Source organism: Pelophylax lessonae (assembly GCF_965119305.1).
Source record: "Pelophylax lessonae genome assembly, chromosome: 5".
Taxonomy (NCBI): Eukaryota; Metazoa; Chordata; class Amphibia; order Anura; family Ranidae; genus Pelophylax; species Pelophylax lessonae.
In genome coordinates this window covers 360,047,918-360,060,174 of record NC_138772.1, presented here as the reverse complement: position 1 = coordinate 360,060,174, position 12,257 = coordinate 360,047,918, and the positions used below count along the sequence as shown (strand labels likewise).

At 37.4% G+C, this 12,257-nt stretch overlaps 1 protein-coding gene across 1 annotated transcript in view; it reads left to right on the top strand.

Moving 5' to 3' along the window:
* Window positions 1-12,257, top strand: part of LOC309556379 (1,25-dihydroxyvitamin D(3) 24-hydroxylase, mitochondrial-like) — a gene marked incomplete at its 3' end in the record, with an annotated part of 40,930 nt that overhangs the window by 13,498 nt on the left and 15,175 nt on the right. Inside the window, exons 4-7 of the mRNA XM_082258841.1 lie at window positions 6,120-6,216; window positions 6,306-6,397; window positions 8,221-8,332; window positions 11,293-11,435. Of these exons, the coding sequence (XP_082114967.1) occupies window positions 6,120-6,216; window positions 6,306-6,397; window positions 8,221-8,332; window positions 11,293-11,435 (444 nt within the window). The remainder of the gene's footprint in view (window positions 1-6,119; window positions 6,217-6,305; window positions 6,398-8,220; window positions 8,333-11,292; window positions 11,436-12,257) is intronic.

The window sequence follows — 12,257 nt, the reverse complement described above, 5'->3', positions numbered from 1 at the left end:
ATGGTAAATCTATTTAGGGCTCCTTACTTGCACTGTATAGAGCTTTTTAGCATTATTTATACCCACACAGCTCTGTCCTTTGATAATATGACGCACATGAAACTTAAATGAGACCTCCACCTGGTGGTTGAATATGTGAAATACAAGAACAGGTCCACAAAGGCCTGTGTACCTCCAGAAGCATGGTGCGCTACCAAAATAATTAAACTAACTTTAACAACTTTACCAACATTTGGGATGTTGCATGTTAAACGGAATACAATATTTATCTTTGTATACAGCATGGTTGCATCTGGGGTTTTATTTATTTATTTTTTGCCCCAGGAATTAAAACCTCCACGTAGTGATGTTCTTCATGCAGCCCAGCAACACTGATCCATTCCTGAAAAAACTGTCAACAAGCAAGATGTAACACAGTATTGTCCTCCAGTAGCATTGCCCCATATTGATGACATGTCAAAGTCAACGCGCACCAAGTAAGATGCAACACAGTAATATCCTCCAGCAGAAGTGCCCTATTCCTGATGCCATTTTTCTGGTTAACGTTCACCAAGCAAGATGTAACACAGAGATGTCCTCCAGAAGTTGACAACTTAGAGCCTTTGTTGGAGGAAAGTATACCAAATATTCATAAATTGGGCCAAAAATATTGGCATGTGTTAGCATCTTGTTATGTTAATAATTTTATTTTTCTTTCTCCTAAAAGTCTGATTCCCAAAACTAAAGCTCACTCCTCCAGGTCAACAGATGGCAAGCTTACTCAACACAACACAAAGAGGAATCCTTCACAATCTAACTGGGCTGGGGTCTAGTCTTAGGTAAATACCAACATTTTTTTTACAAACTTGCACACAAACAATTTGCAGAAGCATTACAATTAATATTATGATATATGTTACCAATAGGTTTTGCTCATATGTCTTCTAAAAGAAGGTCATCCACAAGTGAGAAAAAATGAAGAGGTTCATGAACAGAATCTATGTAAAACTGCTCCACAAAAGGCCAAAAAAAGGACTGGTTGAAGCATGATCAGCTCCTGATCAGCTCCTGGTCAGCAAAAACAATGCTTGCAAAAACATTCTACTATTTCTTATTCTGCACATTCTACAATGTTAAGTTTGTATGTCCAGGTCACTGAACAGACAAAGGGAGACAAAGGAGTGTGACCTATTCTGAATGTAACTAATCTACTTCATGTTCAGATATGCATCCACAACTGTAGAAGATGTTATCTTATGTGTAGACCTGCCTTGTTCAAGCACTGCATCTGCCAAATCTGTAATGTTCTGCCCTGTTATGCTTTCCATACCTGCAGAGTTTATAATTTGATGCCAAAAGGTGTTTTCCACATATGCAGAATCTGTAATTTCATGATTTGATATGCCTTCTGTAAGTTCTGAATCTTCAGTTATAGTCTCCACATCTGCCAAGTAATTTTCCACATGCTCTGATATGTCTTCTACATCAAGTCTAAAGCATTTTTGGCACCAGATGTACTTGTTGTCTAGTAAAACTACTAAACTTTCTAAAAGCACACCCTATCCAGCCATCATCAGATGCTATTAATGTGACACCCTTTTAAGGGCATAAAGTTTACTTTAGCCCTTTGCCCAGTGATAGTAAAATTCAAATAAAATGTTAATGTCTTACCTGTCCAGGGGCATAACATTTACCTTTGCCCTGTGCCCAGTGTTTGCACAGTCCAAAGAAAATGCCTTATATGTTGTATAAAACAAACTTGGGGCTAAGAATATGCATGCATCATACATGCTAGGGGGAGTACACTGGGTTAATCAAGGGTGGAGAAGGATCTGCAGGTTTTGGTAGATCCTACGCTTAATAATAGCATGCAATGTCAAGCGGCAAGCAAAGTCCTTTCTGGCATTAAGAGAGGTATGGACTCTGGAGAGAGAGATATCATTTTGCCTCTGTACAAATCATTAGAAAGACCTGATCTGGAATATGCAGTTCAGTTTTGGGCACCAGTTCTCAAAAAGAATATCTGTGAACTTAAGAAAGTGCAGAGAAACAGATAAGAGGCATGGAGGAGCTCAGCTATGAGGGTAGATAAGAGGAACTGAATTTATTCTCTCTTGAGAAGAGGAGATTAAGGGGGAATATGATCAACATATACAAATTCATAAGGGGTACATATAGTGAACTTGGTGTTGTATTCACTTTAAGGTCATAACAGAGAACGAGGGGGCACTCTTTACATCTAGAGGAAAAGAGATATCATCTCCAAATATGGAAAGGTTCCTTCACAATAAGAGCTGTGAAAATGTGAAATAGACTCCCTGCAGCAGTGGTTCTGGCCCGCTCAGTAGATTCCGTTAAAAAAGGGCTGGATTATTTTCTAAAAAAACATAATATAACTGGGTACTCATATTTATAGGTAAAATTGATCTAGGGAATATTTGATTACCTCTCGGGGGTCAGGAAGGAATTATTTTCACCTGCTGGAGCAAATTAGGTCATGCTTTGCTGGGGGTTTTTCGCCTTCCTCTGTATCAACTGTGGGTATAAGATTGTGTACAGTATATGGGATTGTATGATTGTTTTTTTTTTTTTTTTATTGGTTAAACTAGATTAACTTTTTTCAACCTGACTAACTATGTAACTATGTAAAAACCCAAGAAATATTTTGTTCCAGTGTTCTGCCTTTCAGTACTAACACATAAAGTCCAATAATCAATGGCTGTAAAGGCTAAAAATGTACATGTTTGCGTATGCAGGAAGTAGGAGCAGTGGAAGAAGGAGAGTGGGTCACAACAAAGAGGTAGACAATAATCATGTTAGCGACTTGTTGAAATTGCCATGCACAGAAAGAATTGACAGGAATGATGTGGATGGGGGTGGAACGACTGGACAGAGGGGCTGACATTACAAAGAGAGGAATGACAGGTAGCAATGAGAGACAGACAAGAGTCAAGAATGACAGATCCTCACTACGTACTTATTTATAGTTGATTGTCAATCACTTGTTGAATTTAAGCAGCTAGGTTCTTTAGTAAGTGAACCAGAAATGCCTAATGTCATCTCAATACTGACTGCCTAGCAAACAAAACGATATCCTATGGAACAGTAAGAATGACAATATTTAACTAGGGGGTCAGTCATTACTTCTCTACTGGTAATGCTGGGATGTATGAGATTTTGGAGGGTATCTTCTTTAGTAAGTAAACAAGAAAATATTCTAAATATCAACAAACCTTGCCTTTTGGCACGGCATTAATGTTATTATTTATTTGTGGTCAAGCAATCACTGGTGTACCAGTATTTCTGGGATTTGTCCTAACATTTATATATATATATATTTTAACCCCTAATAATTTATTCAGATCAAACAAAGTGACATTCCAACAGAAGCTTAGCAAACTCTGGCACACGTTGGCTGAAGTTGATATTGATCGACTTAATTTTGAACTTTCAAAGAAAAGATTGAAAAGATCCAGACCTAAAAAAATGACCTTACAAAAATCTAAATGATGATTTTTAAGAATGAACAACTCACTGATGAGAAACCTATGACATGAAAACTTCCTTACTTATTGCTAAAGAATTTTGTAAAAATTGTAAAAACTAATTGAGGTCTTAGATTGTTCAGGTTCTTCTGAAATACCTTATTTTACTCAAAGAGAGGAATATCAGAAGATATTTAGCTTATGATGATATTCTTGCCCATACAAAAAAATATTTGTTAAAGATGAACAAAAAATAGGACAATAATCCCAATCATACCGCATCCTCCCCTTAGAAGCATAGGATGTTAACAAACAGTAAAAGAAAAGGTAACAGAGCTAGTAATAACTACAGCCGTGGCCAAACGTTTTGAGAATGACACAAATATTAATTTTCACAAAGTCTGCTGCCTCAGTTATTATGATGGCAATTTGCATATACTCTAGAATGTTATGAAGATTGATCAGTCCCTCTTTGCCATGAAAATAATCTTAATTCATTAAAAACATTTCCACTGCATTTGTTAAGAAGGCTTTCCTTCTTAACAAATGCGCCCAAGAAATTCCAGCAAGTGCCAGAACTGTCTCCTACAGTTGATTCAGCTGCGGGATCGGAGCACCACCAGTGCAGAGCTTGCTTAGGAATAGCAGCAGGCAGGTGTTAATGAATCTGCATGATCAGTGAGGAGAAGACTTTTGGAAGATGGCATGGTGTCAAGAAGGGCAGAAAAGAAGCCACTTCTCTCCAGGAAAAACATCAGGGACAGACTGATATTCTGCAATAGTTACAGGGATTTCACAGTTTAGGACTAGGGTAAAGTAATTTTCTCTGATGAAACCCCTTTCCTATTGTTTAGGGCATCCAGAAAAAACCTTGTCCAGAGAAGAAAAGATGGGCGGTACCATCAGTCCTGTGTCATGCCAACAGTAAAGAATCCTGAGACCATTCATGTGTGGGGTTGCTTCTCAGCCAAGGGAGTGGGCTCACTCACAATTTTGCCTAAGAACACAGCCATGAATAAAAAATGGTGAAAATATTCCCCGAGAGAAACTTCTCCCAACTATCCAGGAAAAGTTTGGTGAGGAACAATGCCTTTTTCAGCATCATTGAGCACCTTGCACCTTGCCATAAGGCAAAAGTGATAACTATGGCTTGGGGAACAAAACATTGAAACTTTGGGTTCATGGCCAGGATCCAATTGAGAACTTGTGATCAATCCTCAAGAGGCGGGTGAACAAAAAAAAACCCCCACAAATTCTGACAAACTCCAAGCATTGATTATGCAAGAATGGGCTGCCATCAGTCAGGATTTGGCCCAGAGCTTGATTGACAGCCTGCCAGGGCGAATTGCAGAGGTCTTGAAAAAGAAGGGTAAACACTGTAAATTATGACTCTTTGCAAAAAACTTAATGTAATTGTCAATTAAAGCCTTCGACACCTATGAAATTCTTGTAATTATACTTCACCATAGTTACATCTGACAAGAAGATCTAAAAATGGTGAAGCAGCAGACTTTGTAAAAATTAATATTTTGTGTCATTCTCAAAACTTTTGGCCATGGCTGTACAACCTAAGGATATTACAAAGGGGTTAAAAGTTTACATTTTAGATGAAAACCTGTGGGTACAGTTAAAGTATAGCAACTCTTTAAAGATGGCCTGATTCTACATAACTGATTTCTACATCTTATAGACTTTAATTCTGGTCACCATCCCCAACATTTGCTTGACTAGTTTTGGTCATCCTCATCATACTTAGCAACACAAAAGCTTGAGGAATTACTGTGTTTGTAATTTTGCTGTCATCTGTTCATTCACTGTTGTATATATCTTGTATCTTGTTGACTAAGAATAACAAATAGAAATCAGACAGACCAAATGTCTGATTATATTTTCATGGTTGCATTATACAGTAAATACATACATACATAACTAATGTCAACATATTAAGCACTGGGTAATATACAAAATTTCAGCTCCGTACTAATGATCATTCTCATCATGTTCAGCACAACTAGATTTACTTAATACAATTAAGATAATTACTTGTCATTCTTATCATACTTAAGCACAAAAAAGCTTAACCAATTGCTGTGTATGTAATTTTCCTGTCATCTGTTTGCTGTTGATTTCCGCTTGTATCTTGTTCAGTGAAAATAAAAATGTGAAAATCAGATGGATCCTTTGCATGATTGTATTATAAGTCAATGAAGGTGTGTCCCCAGACATAAAATCTCCCTGTGGGCCCCAGAGTCCCAGTCCCCCACTTTGTACGTATATTCTCTTAAAGTATAACTAAAGGTAAATAGAGTTAGATAGAGATTAGAAAGATTCTCAGCTTCCGGGGAAAATCAGCCTCAGTATTTTAGACCAGAATGCCCCCAGCCCATACACATAGTGAAAGATAATGCCAGAAGCTCTATTTACAATGGCCAGACTTTGCGTTGATACCTGTCCTATGGGTTACCAGCTTTTCATTTGATATACAAAAAAAAACATGGAACTCAAAGTAAGCAAATACTAATGAAAAATATATCACTTTTGCCTTAAAAATATGAACTTCTCTTGCACATAAATTACTATTTTGAGAGAACATAAGTGTATTCTACATAATTAAACATACATTTAAGCAGCTTGTTTTTTATTTCACTTGTTTAGGTACTGAAAGATTTTATTAAGTACATTAGCCAAAAATGTGACCAAGATGGGAAAATTGGTGATTTGTACCTTGAACTAAACAAACTTTCATATGAAAGTAAGTAAAGTAAAAAAAAAAAAAAATAGTTTGTACGTTTTATTTTATTTTGTAAAGGATGTCAAATATGGTTGTATGTCCCTTTGCAGTAATTTGTTCAGTCCTGTACAATGAGAGATGTGGACTTCTCCAAGAAGCTTGTACCGAAGATGCTTTGACGTTTATAAACTCGGTAAAAAAGGTACTAAACATAAGTTCTAATTTCTAATTAGTCACCTTTCACCCCAAAATGTTAATTTTTTTAAAATGTAAATGATAATAAGTAATTTCAAAACAGGGGTTATTCAATTAAATTAATGAGGGTTTTTTACAGGCAGAATATAAATATTTTCAAAGGAGATTGCTAAAGGTTCAAATGTATCTAAACTCAATTGTGAAGATAATGAGGTCTGGTGAGCCCCAAAGTGTGTAGAGGGAATGGGAAAGTTGTAGTCAACAGAGTGCAACCCTACATTTTCTCCAAAATGTGCAAGTTGCTAATAAAAATGGACAGATTTATTTCTCATGCCTGTTCTAGGAATTTATCGGGGTGGATTAACACCTTTAAAAGAACACAACCCAGATTTTGACAAAAAGCAGGGAAATTTAGATAAAATTCAGACATGTTATAAAACTTCACTAGTAGAGTCTGCCAAGGATTCCTAGCATGGCCTTTAGTAAATAGTCTGGTAGAGCAGCTAAAAGCAATACACATTCTAAATCTTTTTTTTCGGTTTAACTACCACAGCCGAATGTTTTACAAAATCCATAACTTATGTTCTAATGGAGCAACCCACGATAAAACAAAATATCAAATATTGGGTTGGTTTGGCTATGGGACAGGAAATTAGGAGAAATCTCCCAAATGGGACACAGATGGCAAAAAAACTGACAGGGGTTATAACCCCCCTCACTCCATCCAAAGGTTCTGACTTCAGTTCTCCTTTAACTATTCATTTTTCACTTTTAATCCCATATGTATTACTGTTGTTTATGTCTGTTTTGTATTCTATTTTGTAGATATTTTCTTGCACCATTTTTCTTCCTTTTGAATCAAACAATATTTAAAAATTGCTGGGCTTAATCCAAATGCTCTGATTAAAAAAAACTTTGCCTCTGTAAGAGGCTGCCATAGAGTAAACTCTGTTACATTACTGTCTGGGCATGACAGCGAGTGATACATTTCAGTCTTTGCAGATGACACCAAGCTATGCAGTTGAATAACTTCCTTACAGGATGTCTCCAATTTACAAGCTGACCTCAATGCACTGTTTAATTGGACAACTATGTGGCAAATGAGGTTTAATGTCAATAAATGTAAAGTTATGCACTTGGGGGCTAAGAATATGCATACATCATACATACTAATGGGAGTAGAACTGGGGGGAATCAATGGTGGGTATGGATCTGGGGGTTCTGGGTTCCTTAGTGGAAATATCATGCATTTCCACTAGGGATCTGCTAACAATGAAATGGTTAATCATACACTTCCAAGGGCCCCAGGCATAGAGGGAAGGCTCCAGGACCAATGGAAAGGGCACCATGATGGGGGTCAGGGGGACCATTTATGGTTTCTTGCACTGGGGCCCTGAAAGTACTAGTTACACCTCTGCCATAGGGGTTATAGCTCTGAATGAGTATCCCGCACAATTTGCTGTATACAGGTATATGCATTTTATGTTTATTATTTGGGCTGTAGTTGCCCTAAGAAAAACACATATGAGGATGGATACTAAAAACAAAAATACTTAATGAACATAAACATGTATAACGCTCCAAGCAGTAAATAGGGATAGGGATTCAGGGAAACCTTTTTTTTATTTCTTATAAATGGGGGCTTGGTGTTTTGACAGCTGGGGATGGGTTATGTGCAAATAGGCAACCAAACTTTTATACTATCAGGAACACACTACAGAATGTAAAGAGGCGTCTACTGCATGTTTACAGGAATATGTAATGACCATAGCTTAGCTGTGTAAAAATGGCATCAGCTAGCTAAATATACACATTGTTCTACTTTCACAGATGATGCGGTACTTAGGCCCTCTAATTGTAACCTCAGCAGATCTTCACAAGCAATTTAACACAAGATCATGGCAAAAACATACAGAAGCTTGGGATTATATATTTTCAACAGGTATTTATTCATCAGAATTTGCACATGGAGTAACATGTGATTGTAGGTATTTGTTGTTTTTATTTAAATGTGCCTATTACTTTGTAATTGAAAGTAAGGATGAGCTTAGTTTTCAGTCCAAAATTTAGTTCAGACTGAACACTGACAGTTTGTAAGTTTATTCAAACGCTGAACAATTAGGGTATTCGGGGCAGATAAATATAACAGTTTTCGGTTGTCAATGGTTGCTAAGGAAGCAGCTGCTATTGCAGTCACTGCATTCTTAACAACCACTGACATCACCCAGCCCATTCACTTCCACGGCTGGGAATTCCCAGCCACGTAAGCAAATGGGTGGGGAATTGAACCTTACATCATTTCCTATATATGGCCTCATGACCATATTTGGACAATGATGTCACCACTATCCCTGTCTCTTTTTTTATTTAGCTTATGACAGTTTGTGGGGCTGTCATTTGCCTAGTGTAACTATCAGTAATTGGTCATGGGCAGCGGGTCATCAAGTTTTTTATAAGCAAGTCGGTGGTGGCATGCATCATGATTGACAACAGATTTGCAATGAAGGACTTTTTGGGGTTTTATTTTATTTATTTATTTTTTTTTATAAAAAACTTGTAAAATGTTTGAGTGTCTTTTTTCAAGGTTAAAACTTTTTTTTTTCATTCACATAGCAGGGGTTGGTATCTAGGGGTCCCCTTTATTAATAAACAGGTTTCCAGATTCCGATAAGCCCACTGCTTTCAAACCCTCTCAAAACAACTTGGCAAAGATTGTGTAAAAGAGGACCTTGTCCTAATCAACATGGGGACAAGGCATCCCCCCAAATCTTGAGAGCATGTGGCTTGGTATGGTTCAGGTGTGGGGGGGAGGGCAATCCTATTGTCCCTCCCTTCTGGGCTAGCCAGGCTGCTTGCTCAGGTTAAAGGCCTAGTATGGATTTTTAGGGGGGCCTCACACATTTCTTTTTTGCATGGAATCCTCCTTGTATCAGACCTGAAGGGTCCGATATGGATTTCCTGGCGGACCTCACTAATTTATTTTCTGTGTGAGGGTAAACATTTACAAATAAGTAATCATGTGCAAAAGGAACAAAACAGTGTAGCCCCACAGTGCAATATAAAACCAAAAAACAGTCCACAATAAGAGGTAATGACACGCAACTGCAACAATGGGTTAATAATATATCTTCTGAAGAAGTCTGGACGGACGTAAAACGTAAAGAGTGGAGCTTGCTTGTGTATCACACTGACCTGGACCTTTTGCTCATGATCTCTGTGGAGAAGAACAGCTCTTTTTTTTTTTTTTTTACATCAGTTGGCTTAGAATTATACAGGTTATTTTTATGGATGAATGCTGTCATCTTGTATATGCTTCTTGCTGCTTTATCATCCTAAATTGTTACATAGTGCTACAGGGATTAAGCTTAATATGTCTAAATCTAAGGTGGGAATTCTGGCATGAGCTAGAAAAGGGGGCACTTGTTGGTGGCATTGGGCAAATTATCTAAAGAAGATCACTTGGTTGACTGATTTTTGGTTATATATTGCACTGTGGGGCTGCACTGTTTTGTTTGTTTTGCACATAATTATGTATTTGATTTATTAGCACATGTTTATTAATCACTTTAAAGACCATAAGAATTTGCCCCCTAATGACCAGGCCCTATTTTGCGATTCGGCACTGCATTAATTTAACGGAAAATTGCACGGTCGTGCAGCGCTGTACCCAAATAAAATTTATGTCTTTTTTTTCCCCACAAATAGAGCTTTCTTTTGGTGGTATTTGATCACCTGTGTGATTTTTATTTTTTGCGCCATAAACAAAAAAAGGGCGACAATTTTGAAAAAAAATATATATATATATATATTTCATATTCTGCTATATCTGACAAACATTTTTTTTTTAACATTTTAGGCCAATTTGTTTTCTGCTACATATTTTTGGTAAAAAAAAAATCGCAATAAGCGTATTTTGATTGGTTTGCGCAAAAGTTATCGCGTCTACTAACTACGGGAAAGATGTATGTCATTTTTAATGTTTTCTTTCTTTACTAGTAATGGCAGCGATCTGCGATGTTTTGTGGGACTGCGACATTGCGGTCGACAGATTGGACCCCTGACTGACATTTTTGACACTTTTGGGGGTACCAGTGACATTACTACAGTGATCAGTGCTATAAATATGCACTGTTACTGTAATAATGCCATTGGCAGGGAAGGGGTTAACAGTATAGGTGATCAAGGGGTTAAATGTGATCCTAAGGCAGGGATTCTAACTGTATGAGGGTTGGACTTGTGAAATGATCACAGAGACATGCAATCCTATATATCAGGATCACATGAGCTCTGTGATCATTGCAGAGAGAAGGACGGTCGGGTGTGTTTACAACAGCTGACCGTCCTTCTCTCTCAGCGGGGAGCGATCACGGGTGTCAGGTGGCAATCGGAGCCACCAGACACCCACATCGGCTTCCCCTCTGACGATCGGGGGTGGGAGCGCGCCATCGGCGGCACGCGCTCACCCCCTAGCTCCTCCCAGGTGAGCGGTCTATCCCTACATCGCTTTGCCTGTATGAGCCAGCTTGCCGCCGTAAATATAACGTAAGCGGTCGACAACTGGTTAAGCAATATGCTTATCATCATTGTACTGAAATGTGTTTTTGGACAGTTCTGCACTTTTTTCTGAGTATTTTAGTTTGAGCATGTGAAACACTTACCAAGTGCTGGCCAGCTGCCCACATAACATTTTAGGAGTGGTTTGACAGGTCTTTTTGGGGTGTACAATAATACACTGTGTATATATAAAAACAAAAGTATATGTATTGTATAAACTGTATACAAATGTTATGTTTTATACTGTGGACAATAAAATAAGAAAAATATACATTTCCTTTTAAAGATGCAATTTCACTAAACCCAGATTTGAACTTGTTCAATTTATCCCTCTCTTTTTTTAACCAGCAAAATGTTTTATTGACAAGAGATTAAAATCCAGCCCTGCATGGAATAATGATTTACTTAACACAATTTCCTCTAATCATTCCCTCACCAAGAAACAGCTATCTGGTCTGTTTACTGAACTGCAGATTGGAGGTGTAGAAACTGTAAGTTTTTTTATTTTTTAATTTGTCTAAACGTACTGTATATGGTCAGATAATATTGTTGTTTAATAATAAAACAGTGCAGTCAGTCATACATAATACAAAACACATTTTTTTTTAGCAGATTGAATATTTTAGAGACAATTTTGGATAATAATTGGCAACGAATGTGCTATATACACAAGTCTATACACATATTGCTATAGCTTGTTCCAAAACATTACTGCAAATCAGCAAATCTCAGTTTTACTCGTTGAGCTGCTCTGGAAAAATCTGTTTGAAAAATAAAAAAAAAGGATCTATGCTTTTTTTTTTTAATTTTAAAGCTGGAAATTGTAGGGTAGTTTAGTTTATTTCATATTGTGTTCTGTATTTGTGTTTCTAGAAAAAAACATGCACAAATGCAAAGAGCGCCAGAGTCCAAATTAATTTATAAGTTTGTTCTAAAAAGAGCCAACCTGTTTTTGGCTCAGAAAAACTCCCCCTTTATCAGGACTTAAGTTAAAATAATAACCTTGAATTGACTCAAAATAGAGCTTTCCCATGTGAATCTGTGCAGGAAAGCTAATTGCTGAATCAGGAGAATATCTGGCCAGCAATATCTGGTAAGCAATCAAGATAACATGGGCTCCTTTAAATTTTGGTCTGGTGCACCTTCCTTTTATGCAAAGCAGGGATAAGAAACGAAGAGGCCAGTTAGTAAAAGCAGCACACTGTACACACATTACACATATGCCGGTCATTCACTATACGAAAAGTCGTTCAAACTCATTTTCGAAAAAAGAACACCAGGCCGTTAGGGCAAACAATAGTGCCACCATGTAA